This window comes from Rhizophagus irregularis, chromosome 10 (genome assembly GCF_026210795.1).
Source record: "Rhizophagus irregularis chromosome 10, complete sequence".
Taxonomy (NCBI): Eukaryota; Fungi; Glomeromycota; class Glomeromycetes; order Glomerales; family Glomeraceae; genus Rhizophagus; species Rhizophagus irregularis.
Genome location: NC_089438.1, coordinates 1,853,860 through 1,870,450, shown reverse-complemented (window position 1 = coordinate 1,870,450; position 16,591 = coordinate 1,853,860). Strand labels below are relative to the sequence as shown.

Below are 16,591 nucleotides of genomic sequence, written 5' to 3'. Positions count from 1 at the left end.
AAAAAAAAAAGATCAGCTCTGCTTACCATATAGTCAATATTTTTCTAGCGTAAGTTAGTCAAGTTACTAATATTTCACAAATATATAATAGTTTATTTAATTTAAATTGCAGTATAGAATTTTGTGATCAATACAAACTAAGTACCATCTAATATTAATATATCATACCCTAATCTGGTCCTGCGTATTTTATTACCAGAATCTAGAAGCATATATATTATGAAATAATTTTTGTAGTAGCGTATAGTAAAATTTCTTTTTGATATGGTCTTAAACGAGAATTCAAATTTTTTCACCTGTGTATATAAAGTGCTTAAGCATCTCAATGTTACATCTGTTTTGAATTACTTTAATTAGGTCTTTAGTTCTAGTGGTGAGTTTTTATATTACATAGGTCATAGGGATAGATATTTTTTATGTATAAAATGTGTAAACTTATGTTCTTTTTATAATAAAGATTATTTTTTATTAAGAAATATAGAAAAATTTGTGTTTTACATTGATAATAATTTGTCGCCGTGTTGGATTGACTTATGAGAGTAGGTTTAAAAATTAGGTATCAAAATCTTTCTGATTGGTCCAGTAATTGCTTAAGTATACTCATTTGATGATTATCTTTTATATTAAATCTTTGTCTTTTAAAAAACAAGTTTAAACAATGACTGAAGAGACTAATGCTGCTCCAGTGGAACCCGCTGCCGTAGAAGAACCACTCGACTTAGTTCGTTTATCACTTGACGAAAGAATATATGTAAAGTTACGTGGAGATCGTGAATTACGCGGTAAACTTCACGTAATACTTTATATTAAACTTTCTCGTGTCTATTTCTGATAACTGAATTAATGATTTAAACTTTACGCGTGTTATTTTATTAAAATGTCTATTTATTTAAATAAACGCGTTTCTGAATTTGTGAATTTAAAACTTTGATAGGCTTATGACGGTCATCTCAATATGGTATTGAGTGAAGTTGAAGAAACTATTACGATTGTGGAAATTAATGATGAAACTTATGAAGAAGTCATTCGTGTAAGTAAATATGGCAGCAACATCATTTGTTCATGTTTCTTGAAAGTATCACTTTATCTATTTATTTAAATATTTTAGACTGTAAAAAGAACCGTAGAAATGTTATTTGTACGCGGTGACGGCGTTATTCTGGTAAGTTTTTTTTTTAGAAATATTTAATACATCTTAAATAATTTTATAATTATTTAATTTAGGTTTCTCCTCCAGTTAGAACTGGTTCATAACAAATGTCCTATTAGTGATTCCATTTTATTTCCGTTGTTTTATTAGAAACTAACATTAATCTTTCTTTGAGGTTTTCTTTTTGACTTAATATATAATATTAATAATGTTGTATCAAAGTTGTGATTAATAAATGTAAAAAGTCTCCCTTTCGTAATTCGTATTACTTGAAGCAAATTATGAAAAAACATGATGTAAAAAAAGAAGTATATGTTTTAAGTCATTTTAAGTGCTTCATAAGTTGAAATCATAATGGCACAACTAGCTGCTACTTTGGATATTCTAAGAGTTCCGCCTAATTTAAATAAAATCAATATTAAAATTAATAATTTGATGTGAGATAATAAGGAAGAAGAAAAGATATTGTTCAAGTATTTACCCCTAAATAACCCTTTATAGCCTTCCTCCTGAAAAATTTGTTTTAATACTTTATGCATATGTGGTCTCTTCACTATTAATAAAATTAAAAATCAATAAATTGTTTGATCCCTAAAATAAAGGAAAAATTACAATTTAACCTACTCTGATCACTTGTTACTTGTCGTCTGGTCTTCGCTACATCAAAAGGCGTTGTCAACGCGGCAGCAATCTTTGGAATAAAAAAGAATTGGTAATTAAAAAATGTGAATAAATATTAAATTTTTATTTGATAAAATTATCATACCGATCCGGAAGTAGCTCCACTTAAAAATGAAACTGCAAATTTATTGTCAATGTTATTTTCATACATATAATTATTTAAATATCTTTTTGTCAATTCATATCCAGTCCAATAAATTGCTTAAAAATGATAAATAAAATTAAATAAGAAATAAGATATAAAATGAATTCATAGAAGGTTAATTAATATTCATACCAGAAAATGGTACATCCCGATATAATGAAGGTTCTAAACCTCGCCATAGTGATGAGACACCATTAACCTTTGCCATTTTTTGTATTCCTTTCATCACCTCTTTTAAACCATTTACACCTTCAGGTCCTTGCATTCTTGTACGAAACAATTCTAGCGGTGATATCACAGTAACAGCAATTGCTGGATAAAATTGAAAGATATATTTTTTAGTATTAAAGTGTATATAATTAAAAAAAACATAATGTACGGGATAACATACTTCTTGCCGATGCCCCAGCAATCAAAGGTGAATAGGTTTCAGAATATTTTCCTTTCCAATTCGCCCATAGCGAATCTCGCAAATAATCATAACCTACGAAATATATTACAGTTACAGGAATGGACATTACACTATTATAAGACATGTATAACAAACATATTAATAAAATATCAAATATATAAATTATTATAACCAAAAAAATGAAAACAAAACGAAACTAACAGTGCAGGTGATAATCCTCGCCATAATGATGTAATTCCTTCATGTCGAACAATCTTAACCATTCCATCCTAATTAAAAAAACTTGTTAAATGTAAGACATATTTGCTTTCGCGAAGAAACCAAAAATTTACCAATGAACCATTAAGATTTCCAGCTATCCGGCGACTAGGAGTTAATGTAGTAGCACCAGCTACAGTACAACTAAGTCTCGATGCTTGATTAGAAGAAACACGAGGCAAATTTAAATGGCAGAGAAATTCTCGTCTTAAATTCCGTGTTGAAAACAAAACTTCGCTACAACAACTTGTACTTGTTAATGAAGTAGGGAACAAACTTTGAGATTGTAACCTAGTTTTAATAACATCAAACGGGGTGGCTAAAAAAATTCATGATTTTTATAAAATGGAATAAAAGGTTAATCAGTTGTCCTAAAATCGCGTAAGAAACATTAATTCTTACTGAATAGCGAAGTAAATAAAGCTCCACTACAAGCCGCAACCATTCTTTTTAAAGGTGTGGCATGTGATCGAGAATCTGTATCATTTTGAAAAGGAGTATTAACTACTGTAGAATCATTATCTAGTTCAACGGTTTCCAAAGAAGTGTCCATTATATTTTATTAATGAAAGTACTTATTTATTTTTTTTATACTTAAATAATAATTTTTTACAAAAAAAAAAAAAAAAAAATTATTAAAAAAAAAATAAACTATTAAATTACAACTTCGCAAAGCGCGAAAAAAAAGATTTGTAAATCTACATCAGATTACTAATTATTACATCCGATAATATTTGATAATACATTTTTTGTAACATAGTTACGTAGATCAAAAATTTCGACTATCCTGCGGTGAATTTCAGGCGTTATTTATTATAATAACAGTAGTATAAATAACTAATCAAAGGTCCGGCGACTATAAGATTCGGAAATTATTAAACAAATATGATGATACAAACATTATAACTTTTTTAAAAAAATGTCTAGACATAATATGGCAAAGACTTAAATTTTTTTACCTATAGTTTTTTAAATTTTAATGAATAATGATGTAATGCTTGTATACTAATTAATGTTTTCTTTTTATTCAGTAAATCACAATACAGTTTTATTATTAATTATACTTACAACGTTATATTAAAAGAGATTAAAAGTCTAATCTCTTTGAGAAAATACGGCGGCATATTTGAATTGGTAAATGTGCCGTAACTTGTATATGTGCCGTAAATAGGCACTATAATTTGTGTATATCAGATATGTAAAATTTAAATTTTCATACTATTAAAATTATTGTTTCATGAAATTTATAATCAAAGTAGTTTTAAAATTTTGATAACAAATTCGGAATTTAGCCATGTATACTATTAAATTAGACTATTTATACTTTACGGCATCATTGGCCAACAGTAAAAGTTATGCCAATAATAACATTAACGGCAACATTGGGTTTCACACGGTTTTGCCGTAACTGTGGCCAATTCATTGGGACTACCCCACTACTCAAAATGTACACAGTGAAATTCGAACCTTGATATCATAATCTATAATTAATTTACCCTCGATATAACGGATTTCTCGATATAACGGATTTTTGACAAATTTTACTAATGGAACGGATGGCTCCATAAATCACCCTCTATATTAAGAACATCTCCCTATTTTTGCTCAACCTACATATTATTTTTATTAATAAATTAACTCTTAAATAGTCACAACTCACAACTCTATATAATTACTGTTTACTAAATTTTAAAAAATAATTCAAGTATTTAAATATTTTATTATGAGTAATTTATAACTCACATTAGAGTTTACATAAAGTTTATATATTATATTATAAAGGTATTTTCAAAATTTTATTATTTTGCATATTTCTGTTTTTTAAGAGATTTACTAATTAGATTTTGGTAAAATTTATATCATTGGATTTATTTTAAAAGGAATCTAATGGTAATAAAATTGCATTTTTATTATCAATATTAACTGAATTATTGTAAAAATACATTTTATTATATATTATTTGTAATTAAATAAAAGGTATTCAGGATTTTAGAATTTAGACAAATATTTTACTAACAAATCACATTTAATTAGTTGTTATCAATAGGATGAATAAATTTTCTTTTTCATATATTATATAGTAATAAATTATCTATTTATTATATTAGATATTTTATATTTAATATACATTACCTAAACAAAAGTAGCAGACCTTCCATTATTGTTAATTACTTAAAATTGTATATAATAACAATACTTGAAAATTGAACTTTTAATATATAATAATGTAAATTTCAAAGAATATATATTTAAAATTTTACATTTCTAACTTTCACATAACTATATTAATTAAAAAAGAAATTTGGTAATTGTTACATTATTTAGACAAAAATAGTGGACTCTTTATTTTCATTAATTACTTAAAAATTACATATAATAATAATGCTTAAAATTTAATATAGGATGTAAGTTATTTATTTAATTTTATTAAAATGTAATGATATAGACTTTAAAGAATATAGGGTTAAATTTTATGCCTTTAACTTTCATACAACTGTATTTATTAAAAAATCAAAATTCTTGATCATTAATTAAAAAATGAATGATTTTTATTCTTTTAGATACTAATTGTTAATTTGTAAAAATATAAAAATTTATATACAATGGCTTTTAAACAATATACAAATTAAAGTATGTTATTATATAAAATTTTGAAAATATAAAAGTACAGTATTGTTGTTTTTAAAAAGAAATTTAATGTATATACATTAATGTACTATTACATATTAAAATTTCTGTTATCATTATTATATACAATCTTAAATAAATAGGCAATAACAGACTATTTATTTAATTTTATATATAATTATCAATATTTTTCCTTTTTAAGTTTATTTAATTAATATAGTTATATGAAGGCTAGAACTGTGAAATTTTGAATATAGAATCTATGTCATTACATATTAAAATTTCAAGTATTATTATTTATTATGTATAATTTTGAGTAATTAACAAAAATAGAAGGTCCATTACTTTTGTCTATGTAGTGTATATATTAATTAGAAATTATATACAATTTTAAATAAACTGGCAATATTAAAAACTATATATTTATGGTATATATATAAATGTTAAAATTTCTTTTTTTAAAAGGTTATAATTTATAAATAAAATTTAATTAGATATTAATATGAAAATATTACTATTTACTACTTACCGGATGGCAATTGTTACCAAATATTTATTCAATTTCATATATAAATAAAAACCGTATAATATTAGCTATAAAATTTCTTTACTATTGTAAGTTTTATTAAATCAGTATGATCTATTTATTTAAAAAGGTATTATAACTATCTTTTAATTATTTTTTACTATTGGTTTTCCTTTTACCTCTTCCATTTTCATTTCCAGTTTCTGATACAAAATTAGAATTATCCCCACCTAATAATTTATGTTTAATTGAATTTTTAAATCTTTGAGATACCATACTGGGTCCACGTTGAGCAAGTAATTTATTTCGAGAACAAATTGATGACCAATGACCGGATAATTCAATAATTATTGAATCCAATAATGCTTGGTCTTCTTCTTTTGTCCATGCTCGTTTTTTGCCACGTGAGGCAGATGCTACAATAGGTTGACCCGAAGTTGAATCATCATAAGGAAAAGACGACGGAGGAGGAAAAGGTGAAGGTGACCGTTGATTATTAGACTGATTTGTGATATTTTGTGAAGAATATAGCGAGTATTCTGGAGAAGAATGACGATCCTTTATAATATCAAAAAAAGAAAGTTTAACACTGAAATTATTTTCCATTAAATATATAACATATTATGTTCCAAAAAAAATTACAGATTCGATTTTAATTTTGTCTGTTAAATCAATTATTTCATCGAAACTTTTATATGTTTTCCGTTTTTTAGGCATATTGTGTTAAAAAATATTAAAGAAAAATGAAAAAAAAAATTTAAATCAAGGAAAAAACAAACATTATATTTATCATGACGACATTATGACCGATTAACTTTGTATGTGATTTATGTGATTGATTTTTTAAAAAAATATTATTGATTAATATTTAGTGTTTAAAAAAAAAAGGTAATTTAATATAATTCAGCAAATCATATTAACGTTACTACAAATATTTCGCCATTATGAACCCCATATAAATTTAAGCAACTTTATAAATGTAAATCATTCACAAGTTTACTAAGAACGGCCAAATAACAGAATTGAAATTGGGCAAATGATTCTACCATAGAAATACGTTGTTGTCTAAGATGTTGAATAACGTTAAATATTAAATCGGTAGGATCACTTTGTTGTAAATCTGGTAATAAAGCCAAGGTAGAATCCACTGTACAAAAAGTTCCAGTCCTACCACATCCTGCACTACAATGTATAACAGTAGGTCCAATATTTCCATTATTTAAACAAGTATAATATTGAATATATTCATTTTTTTTCATAATTAAATTGATAATAGGTTCAGGCGAATTAGGTAGTCCATGATCTGGCCATGCAAGTGATTGTAATTGAGTTATTTGTCTATATTCTGTGTTTAATCCTCCTATTTTTTCAAGTTTTAATGTACGTATATAACAATCTATTCTTTGATCCAAAATTTCAGATTCCAACGTGATTTTTAATCCAATATCTTTAATTATCACGTAATATCCAACACTTTCAGGCCAATAAGTTTCACATTTAATTTTTCCATCCTCAATTTGTTTTGTTAACATTACGATGACATTGGTATTCCGTTCCCAAATCATTAACCAAAAATCTTCGATGGTTTTATTCAGCGGACCTTGAGTCGCAATATACCTTCTAACATTATTTGGTGCTTCAATATAACTTGCATTAATATAATCTGTTTTATATGGTCTTTGTTGTAATAACTTTACTCTATTATGATTAAATGGTAAGATATCACTATATCTATTATAATCCATTGATAAACTATCAAATGCCACGGACATATTGAATGGATCGTTTGGATTATTTGCTGCTTGACGACATCTTGCTACTTCATTTTGATTTAGAAGTTGAAATTTAACTGTTAACATCTTCTCATTCAAGTTTTCACTGTTCGATAAAAATTGTGGCAAAAAAACACGTACTACCGAGTCTTCTGACATCTTTGGGTTAAATTACAAAAATAAATAAAGGTTGTTAACTCAATAAATCGAAAATAAAGAATAAATTATAACTTTAATACTTACGCTTGAAACAAAACGCGTACTTGCAATAACATTCACATGGTCAAATATGACGTGATTATGTGACGCGAACAGTTTACACGTGACTTATTAATTAATCATAAAAAGTATGTATAATTTTCGGAGCGAAGGACAATTATATGTCGTCAACTTGCATAGCATCAATCAAACATATTTTGGTAACAATTGTTAATAATGTCATAAATTTATTCCAATCGCGATTTGTTGAAATACAAATCAAAAACAATAATATGTGAACGTAAATCGGCAAATCGCGCCTTTTATATTAAAGTTACATTGCTCGTTTGCCAATTTGCGAAAAGTTTTAGCAGAATGCGCCAAAAATAAAATTTTGGGATGATCGAATTTATTTAGCAAAATTAATTAGTTATCAAATACTGCGACATCCCCGGTCCAAAGAACCTTCTGTGATATTCTATATCTCGTGTTATTAAGTGATTAGCTTTTTTTTTACTGGCACGCTCTATGACGATTATTGCGCAACTATTTACCTATTTTGAATTCAGTTACATCATATTATGTCAAAGTTATTTATATGCTAGTTGAAGAATAGAAATAATTTATTATTTATTAGATGAAGGGAAAATATTAAATAAGTACCCAGGGTTTTTGATGATTCGATAATAAAAATAGCCCATTCGTATGGCTTTGGTATAGCCAATTATTTTACGCTTTCTTCCTATATTTGGAACGTATGCAAGGCAAGTATGACATCATTAGAACGTTATACGGATCGGACTTTGAATATAGTAATCGAAAAAAAAAAATGAAAAATTAAAAACAATGCTTGATAATTCTGTTTTAATCTACGCGGATCGACAATCTTTATTTATCGATTGAATTGATGAATCAAAAAAAATTTCTGCATTTTTTTTAGGCGCAAAAATTTTTTTTCCGGTTCAATTTAAATCGAATTTTTTGGATTTTTCTTCCCTAATTTTCTCGAAGATAATTTTAATTGTGTAGTTTATCCATTTTTATCCATTTTTATTATAGTCGATTTACATTTAAGACGAAAATTCTCCGTTTTCTTTATATTAGTAATTTATTTCTACCCATGGCTTTAATAAATCGTAAAGTTTCTTTGAATAAAATGCTAAATTTTTGTGCCAAATCATTTTCTTGGAATTTTTATAATAAGGAAAATATTATATATATATATATATATATATACATCCCTTCTTTTCTTTTTCTGTACGAGGTATCATTATTTTATTTAAATAAAGTCTTTCTTTAGTAATTTCCTTCTACTAAATGAAATAAAAAATATATAAAAACTTTTTTTTTTTTTTTTTTTAATAAAGAAAGAAAATTGATATAACATATATATATATATATATGTATATAATATATACATATATTATTCAAATAAATTCCTTAACGGAGTAAGATAATAAATGTCTTCCCTTGAAACAACGAAACTTGGTGACAATATTACCAAATTACCAATAAATAGTACGACGACTGTTGAAAAATGTGAGAGTAGTTCACTAACGAAACGTGAGATTGATGCCGAAGACTCTGAAATGAACTTGTTTCTCTCAGACGAGTCAAGTGGTAATGACCAAGAAATGGACGAAGCAAGCGGTGAAACAAGTGGTGAAACGAGTAATGGTAGTAATAGTAGTAACTCAAAAAAAAGTAACAGTTCCATTTCTACTATGGAAGCATGGTTTAGAGAATTTAATCAAAATACCAAAGAATTGAATAAGAATAATTTTGATGATGATGGTAAGTTAAGGCATAAAAAGATGTCAAATAGGATAAGAATGATTAAAAATTGTTTTGAAATGATTATGATTATTATACGATTTAGATAGCGAAACTCCATATTACGTAAATTCTTATAAAACTCATCCTAAACATCCTAAACATCCCAAACTTGTGTCAAACCAACAGCCATCTTTAATATCAAGACATCAACATTCTCAACGTACTGGACATCATGCGGTTTCTAATCATGGAAATTTTCATGAAAAATGTGAAGAATCTTCGGGAAGCGATTCGTATCGTTCTGTTATTGATGATTTAACCTTGAAAAGTAGGTTGAAATTGCACGATTTTTTTTTTTTTCGTTGATTTAATAACTAATACGTGTTCTTTTGTGAAGATCAAAAATTACGTCAAAAACTTCGAAAATTAGAAAGGATTCATTCAAAGTCATTACATAAAGAAAAATTATTTGAAGTACGATATTATCAAATGCCAAGGTGAAGATCCTTTTAACATTATTAATATTATATTATTTATGTATTTTCTCAGGCTAATCGAATTCTAATTTTAGAGGAAAACGACATGAGTTGGAAGAATATTTAAGACAATTCGCTGCGCAAGTAAATATTATTTATCGCTAAAAAGAAAATATTGTAATAGCTTTCATAGCTTTTATGAGTTAGTAACTAATTTTTATTTCACTTTTTTACTTTCTACTTTTTTAGTTATCAACACCCAACTCGAGTTCCACACAAAATTCAACAAATGTGAATGATTCTACAGAAAATTCTTTATCTCTTGATACTTTAAGTATTAAAGCAAGTGATAAATCAAAGATGAAACAAGTTGTTAGGGCAATCGAAAATGTATTTACTACAAAACCATCATTAGATGATCATTATCTCAAAGATCAGGAAGATGCGGATCCCCAAGGATACGTTTACTTGAATCTTTTAACGAACATGGCACAATTACATACAATGAGTGTCACTTTACCTTTTGTTAAACAAGCTATTCGAACGTTTTCAAACTGTTTAGAATTGAATGAAGATGATACAAAAGTTCGATGGCGTACGGGTCTAGATCATATTAAGCCTGATCAATTTAGTTTAAGTGGAGGAAGTAGTGAAAATTTATCAAGAAATGGGGGTGTAAGCGAAATTAGTAGTAGCACTGGTGATAAACAAAGTGATTCTTCACCATCGAATCCTTTGTCTGAATCGATTCAAAATTATTCTTTAGATCAAAAAAATTCTGCAAATGCATATATCACACCATCATCTTTAACTTCTTCTAATACTAACAATCAACAAGTTAAATCAACCCCTCAAATAACTCATTATCGGCCTGTATTTCTTCACCGTAATGCTAGTTCATCATCTTCATCTTCGAATGAAACTAATAGTGAAAATGATCAACACGATGGTCCCGTTATTTACTATGAAGGTGGTTTATTTTGTACTGATTTTAGTAGAGATGTGATAATGGATGATGATGATAAACCAACAACTTCATCTGGAACTCAATCTTCACCGGCACTTGATAATTCAATCGAAGATGACAATATCGATATTTTTAAGGAGAGATGGAATATACCTCATTATAAAAGAGCGACGAATTCTATTTTAGGTGGAAACAATACTATTTTGATGGAAATAAGTGATATTGGGCAAGAAACAGATGAAAGGTACGTACAATTTTTATATCTGATTCATGAGAGTATTCTTTTTTTATAAAAATAACAAATTATTTTCTCTGTTTTATCAAAGTTTAACGAAATTATGTGATATTTGTGGTCATAATGATCATTGTTCATTAAGTTGTTCACATATTTCTGTTGATAACACGATGATTGCAGTAGATGATCGTCATAAAGTGAATTCTATAGGTATAAATGATGGATTAAATAAGATTTTAATGGAAAAGGATATCGAGTTTAATCATCAATCAGAAAAAAATTATGGTGAAATTAATGATTGGAATGATCAAGTATCTAAATGTATACCAGATTATAAAAGATTACACACAACTAAAGTTCCTGGAATTATTACAGAAGATAATTTTATGTTATTAGTACAGACTTCTCATCCTCCGGAAAAAAAAATTTCTCGTTCTAAAGAATCTTTAGTTGATAATGAGATAAATTTAAGCTCATCAAGTAACAGTAGTAATAGTAGTAGTACAGATATGGGACAACAAAACAATGAAAGACCACAACAATCATCAAAATCACATAAAATTATTTCAACAAAATTATTTCAATTACCACCTTCTATGAGTCCTCAACCAAGAACTTCGCCACCACCAGGAGTGAGAAGAACTTCATTTGCAACAAGATCAAAAACATCATCTTCAGATAGTGGCGGATCATCTGGTTACGGGTCATCATCATCACCATATTCAAACAATTTTTCGGAACCATCATCTTCAGAAACTTCAAGGGATAATTCATATTTATTAAAAAACAATACTTTACTTCAATTATCAAGATCTAATAATACAAATTCAAAATGTTCCCAATATGATGAGATTCAAGATATGGAACTCGACTCTCTTTCATCGGATTCATCTGATCCTTCTCCTTTTATAAATATTGATGCCGATGAGGATGAAGAATTAGAAGTTAAAGACAATGAAAATAATAAATGTCGTAAGAATCGTGTTGAAGAAAGTGTATTGGGGATGAATTTAAGATTACAAGATGCTGCAATTGAAGAACGTAGAAAATTAGCCGATAAGGCTGCTCCTCAAGAACAACGTACTATGGTAAGTAAAGTTTCATCAGTCAAAAATATTATATTCTGTTCATTTTTCTGGATAATTATAATAATTATAATTGTATGAAACGAGAACAAAAAAATATACTAAAATTTTTTTCTAAAAAAAAAAATTTAGTATTTAAAAAATATTATGGCATCTAGTCTTGCTATGATTGAAGCTCTTGGGGATAACAAGAATAGTAACGTTATTGATGGTGGTATGGATGCATTACCTACGGCCCCTTTACCATTTTTTAATCAACAATTTAATTTTTCCGAAGGGAATGCTCAATCATCATCATCATCATCAAACCTTGGCGTAAATAATTTAAATAATTTAAATGACAATTACAATAATGATGATATTAATTTATGAAATATGTAAAACAAATTAAAATTATGATAAAATTTTTCTTTTTTTTTGGGAACTTTATTGTACATATTCTATTCCATGTATGTTATAAAAAAAAAATTAGAATTAGTTTATTATGGGCCATGAGGGACATATTATTTTCTGCGTGATAGATTTATTAGTTAAACAAGGTAAGATTTCCTTCTAAATTATTTATTTATCAGCAGTATATATATAATATATTGTGGTTTATCTAGTAAGATTTTTCTTAGACATCAATTTTAACAAATAATAATAATCATAATAAGCTTTGTTTAAAAAATAAAATTTTTATTAATTAATTGAAATCATTTTAAAAAAAAAAGCCGAGAAAAGCTAAAAAACTCTTTTTTTTATTTTTTCTTGATACTATCAAAAAAAATCTCTTAAGATTGCATCGGATCCAAATTCCAATACCTAATAAATCATTTTTTAAATGATGTCAATTTTTTAATTATTGTAGCAAAAAAAAAAGAAAAAAAGGAATATTTTAATTACCTAACGCGAAAATCATCCCTAATAGAAAAAAATTTTGATTTAATAAAAAAATTATTTACATCGTTAATTTTTTGAACGAATAAATTAAATTAAATTTAAAAAAATTACCCGCAACTCATAAATCCTGATTCTGTAGGTGAAGCGGCAACATATCTAACAATTCCTGTGTGACCTTTGTTTTTTTTTTAAAAAAAAAAGGAAATAATTACAATTAACTAACTTGAATTAATTTAATAAATAATAAATTAATTTTAAAAAACTTACCAGACCAACGTGTAAGTAATTTTCCAGTACGTGAATCCCAACAAATTATAGAATTATCACTTTCATCACTACTAATAACATAATCTTCTTCACACAAAAAAGTAGATTGTACATGATTATTCTATAAATAAATAATAGTAAGCATTTCTGGAAAAAAAAAACTACATAACAATGTTTTTTTTTCTTACTCGATGAACAGCCCCTTCATAAGTTACAATACATTTTCCATTATTAGCATCCCATAATTTGGATGTAGAATCGCAACCACTAGAAAGTACATATGCCCCAGATTTGGAAAATTCTACACTTGAAACTGCTTGTCCACTATGAGCATTATCTATCGTTTGAATACAATCTCCATTTTCTCCTTCCCATATCTTTATACTACCATCAAGTGAAGAAGTAACGAATTTCCCACCATTTGAATTCCATCGAACCTATCAAAATTTTTAAAAAAGAGAATTGTTAGGAATCTTTAGATTTTAAATGTTCAAATAAATCGATTTTATAATGTTAAAAACTACATTTAACGCGTTAATAACAATTGTCTACCTTACCTTAGTTATACTTAATCTATGATTGGATTGTGAATTAGATGGAATATAACATTTAATATTTTGAACATCCCAAAATCTGATAGCCTCATGATCGGTACCTATAATAAATAAAGTAAAATTTTATTATCAACAATAAGAAACCCTAATCCCCCCAGATAAATAAAAAAAAAAGACCTGCTAGCATATATTCTCCGGTAGGATGAAAATCAATAGATCTGACTGGATATTTATCCTGTTATATTAATGTTAAATATCGAGAATTATTAATTAGCTTTTTTTTTATAATAATTAATAATTAATAGAATTAATATCAAAGAAATATCATTCTATATTTTTACTCAAAAAATAGAATTAAAATTCACTGACCCGTAAAAATCGAAATGATCGTTTAATTCCTTGTGTTGCAATATCAAATAATTTTATATTACGATCATCCGAACATGAAGCCAATGTAAGTCCATTTGGATGAAATGATAAATCATTTACACGCTTTTAATTTTTGAAAAAAAAGAGGTTAGTATGGTTAGTATCTAATAAATAACATTATTAAAATGAATTTTTAAGTATTAAATCATCTAACTAAAAAGATCAACACAAGAATAATATTTTGTATAATGAACATTGTTGACAGTTTATAATAATCAGGTAAGAAAGGAATAAAGTAGAAGCCTTACACCAGTATGATCATATAAAGTCCTTATAACGGGCCTATCTTCATCTGAATGACTTTTCATCTTGCTAGTATCAAGAACCTTAAGTGATGAATCAGCCGAACCAGTAGCCGCAAATTTTCCTAATAAAAAATTATCATCAAAACTATTTAAGTACTATTGCCATCACCGCTATTTAATTTTGATTAATAAATACCAGAAAAAAAAACCACAAAATTATGCACCATCTTTCTTAAATCTTACACATGTGGCTGCAGCTCGATGAGTTGTTATATACCAAAGATTATAATTTGGAGTCTGTTTCGGTTCTATAAGAATTTTAATCATTAATAATTCATATCATTAATATCATTAGGAGTTCATATCATTAAGAGTTCATATGAGTTCATATCATATTAAATTCTCAAATTTCTAAAATAAATTACCATGATTCGTTTCGGGATCTATTTCAGTTAAATGTTTTGTTGGGATATCTTCACTTTGGATTTCATCATCAGAATAAGATATATCATCAACTATTACAGGAATATCATATTCATCATCATCATCATCATCTTCATCTAAAAAAAAAAGAAAAAGAAAATAATTTTTAAATAATCATGTTTTATTAAAAAAAATATATATATACATATTATTAAAAAAGAAAGATATATAAACCTTCATCCTTTGACGAATATGTTGCAGCATAAAGTAAATCAGATAATTCTGTACTAGCATTTTGATCCATAGGAATATTTGATTCTTCTGTTAAAGTTTGAGCAATCTCTGTATATCCATAATAACGTAATTGACTAATTAAATGGCAAAATATAAAAGAAAAAAAAAGGAAGAAAGAAACAAAGGAATAAATCATTAAATCATTAAAAAAGGAATTCTTTTTTTTTTTTTTGCTTATAGCTTTTATCACTTTATTTAAAAAAAAATTACTTAAAAAATTACATATTATTATTTTTTTTTTTTCAAGATGAAAGAAAAAAAAGTGTTGATAATTAATTATACAAGAAAAATTAATTCAGATATTTCTTTTCATCTCAATTAAACTTGATAAATATTTAAAATGGATCAATAAAATTTTATCAAAAATAAAATTATTAACCATTACGTATAAAGAAAGTCAAATAGTACTTCTTCCTATTATCCTACTTCAACTATTTCTCTCTCTATAATTTCTCTTGTATATTCACTTTAACTCTGTCTACAACCTTTCTACATAACCAAATAATCTCAAAAAAAAAAACCAATCCAAACTATAATTTCAATTTCCAAAATAAAAAATATTTCTACTTTCTCAGCAACCAAGATACCAAGATATCCTTTCAACCCTTTTAAAAAGGTTAAGTAGGTTAAATAGTTCGCTTTAACAACTCACCTAGTGATTAAAGAGAGGACATCCTCACGATCCAAACTCTGTTGTTCTTCCATCTTTTTTTTGAATGATTATACTGCGCAAATCTCCAACTGCGGGAATTGAAAGAGAAAAAAGCGGAGGACTGGAAATAAAAAAGTTAAGTAGAAGAGAAAGGTCAAAATATTTGCACTCCTTTTATAATTTTTTCTATCCTCTTATGCTAAGCCACCAGCCGGTTTAAGCCACCCGAAATTTTATACTATTCCGCCTATTCGTTCTTTTAATTTTAAGCTTTATCAATGCAGCGGCCGTTGCAATTCTCTTGACCGGTTTCCAGGTTATCTAGAAAAATCTACCAGGTATTTGGAATACTTTTAAGAATTTTTTTTTAAGATAAAGACGCAGCGAGAGAAAAAATTTAGAGATAATCTATACGCAGCTTTCGAATTTTACGCAGCAGATCAAAGAAACATATATAAACATTTGATTTTTTCACATAGTACTGATATATAAACTTAAACACTACTTGAACGATCAAAAAATATTCAATTCAAAAA

The 16,591-nt window shown here is 26.6% G+C and overlaps 6 protein-coding genes across 6 annotated transcripts; 2 read left to right on the top strand and 4 right to left on the bottom strand.

The window, feature by feature from the left end:
- The first annotated feature begins 625 nt into the window (after positions 1–625).
- OCT59_001919 (Sm-like protein lsm3b) lies at positions 626–1,427 on the top strand. Its single transcript, XM_025316090.2, has 4 exons — positions 626–793; positions 935–1,030; positions 1,109–1,162; positions 1,225–1,427. The coding sequence occupies exons 1-4, from the start codon at positions 659–661 to the stop codon at positions 1,252–1,254; spliced, it is 315 nt and encodes a 104-aa protein (XP_025181481.1). The 5' UTR covers positions 626–658; the 3' UTR covers positions 1,255–1,427.
- Positions 1,240–3,426, bottom strand: OCT59_001918 (uncharacterized protein). Its single transcript, XM_025325395.2, has 9 exons — positions 3,049–3,426; positions 2,721–2,965; positions 2,590–2,657; positions 2,368–2,498; positions 2,109–2,288; positions 1,917–2,032; positions 1,775–1,841; positions 1,632–1,703; positions 1,240–1,547 (listed from the first exon to the last, which is right to left on the bottom strand). Exons 1-9 carry the CDS (start codon positions 3,197–3,199, stop codon positions 1,468–1,470), a joined length of 1,110 nt encoding a protein of 369 aa, XP_025181482.1. The 5' UTR covers positions 3,200–3,426; the 3' UTR covers positions 1,240–1,467.
- Positions 3,427–5,866: 2,440 nt separating this feature from the next.
- On the bottom strand, positions 5,867–6,525 carry OCT59_001917 (uncharacterized protein). Its single transcript, XM_025316091.2, has 2 exons — positions 6,443–6,525; positions 5,867–6,358 (listed from the first exon to the last, which is right to left on the bottom strand). Exons 1-2 carry the CDS (start codon positions 6,515–6,517, stop codon positions 5,951–5,953), a joined length of 483 nt encoding a protein of 160 aa, XP_025181483.2. The 5' UTR covers positions 6,518–6,525; the 3' UTR covers positions 5,867–5,950.
- Positions 6,526–6,617: 92 nt separating this feature from the next.
- OCT59_001916 (uncharacterized protein) lies at positions 6,618–7,813 on the bottom strand. The gene has a single exon (XM_025316092.2). It carries the CDS (start codon positions 7,729–7,731, stop codon positions 6,772–6,774), a length of 960 nt encoding a protein of 319 aa, XP_025181484.1. The 5' UTR covers positions 7,732–7,813; the 3' UTR covers positions 6,618–6,771.
- A 940-nt stretch (positions 7,814–8,753) lies between these two features.
- Positions 8,754–13,013, top strand: OCT59_001915 (uncharacterized protein). Its single transcript, XM_025316093.2, has 7 exons — positions 8,754–9,564; positions 9,650–9,874; positions 9,944–10,043; positions 10,118–10,166; positions 10,272–11,233; positions 11,316–12,312; positions 12,442–13,013. Exons 1-7 carry the CDS (start codon positions 9,231–9,233, stop codon positions 12,679–12,681), a joined length of 2,907 nt encoding a protein of 968 aa, XP_025181485.2. The 5' UTR covers positions 8,754–9,230; the 3' UTR covers positions 12,682–13,013.
- Positions 12,973–16,108, bottom strand: OCT59_001914 (uncharacterized protein; the record flags this gene model as incomplete). The annotated part of the gene is made up of 13 exons (XM_025316094.2): positions 12,973–13,113; positions 13,195–13,212; positions 13,303–13,366; positions 13,459–13,579; positions 13,647–13,895; positions 14,016–14,113; positions 14,190–14,247; positions 14,382–14,504; positions 14,690–14,808; positions 14,911–14,994; positions 15,112–15,246; positions 15,344–15,477; positions 16,056–16,108. The coding sequence occupies 13 exons, from the start codon at positions 16,106–16,108 to the stop codon at positions 13,083–13,085; spliced, it is 1,287 nt and encodes a 428-aa protein (XP_025181486.2). The 3' UTR covers positions 12,973–13,082.
- Positions 16,109–16,591: the final 483 nt, after the last annotated feature.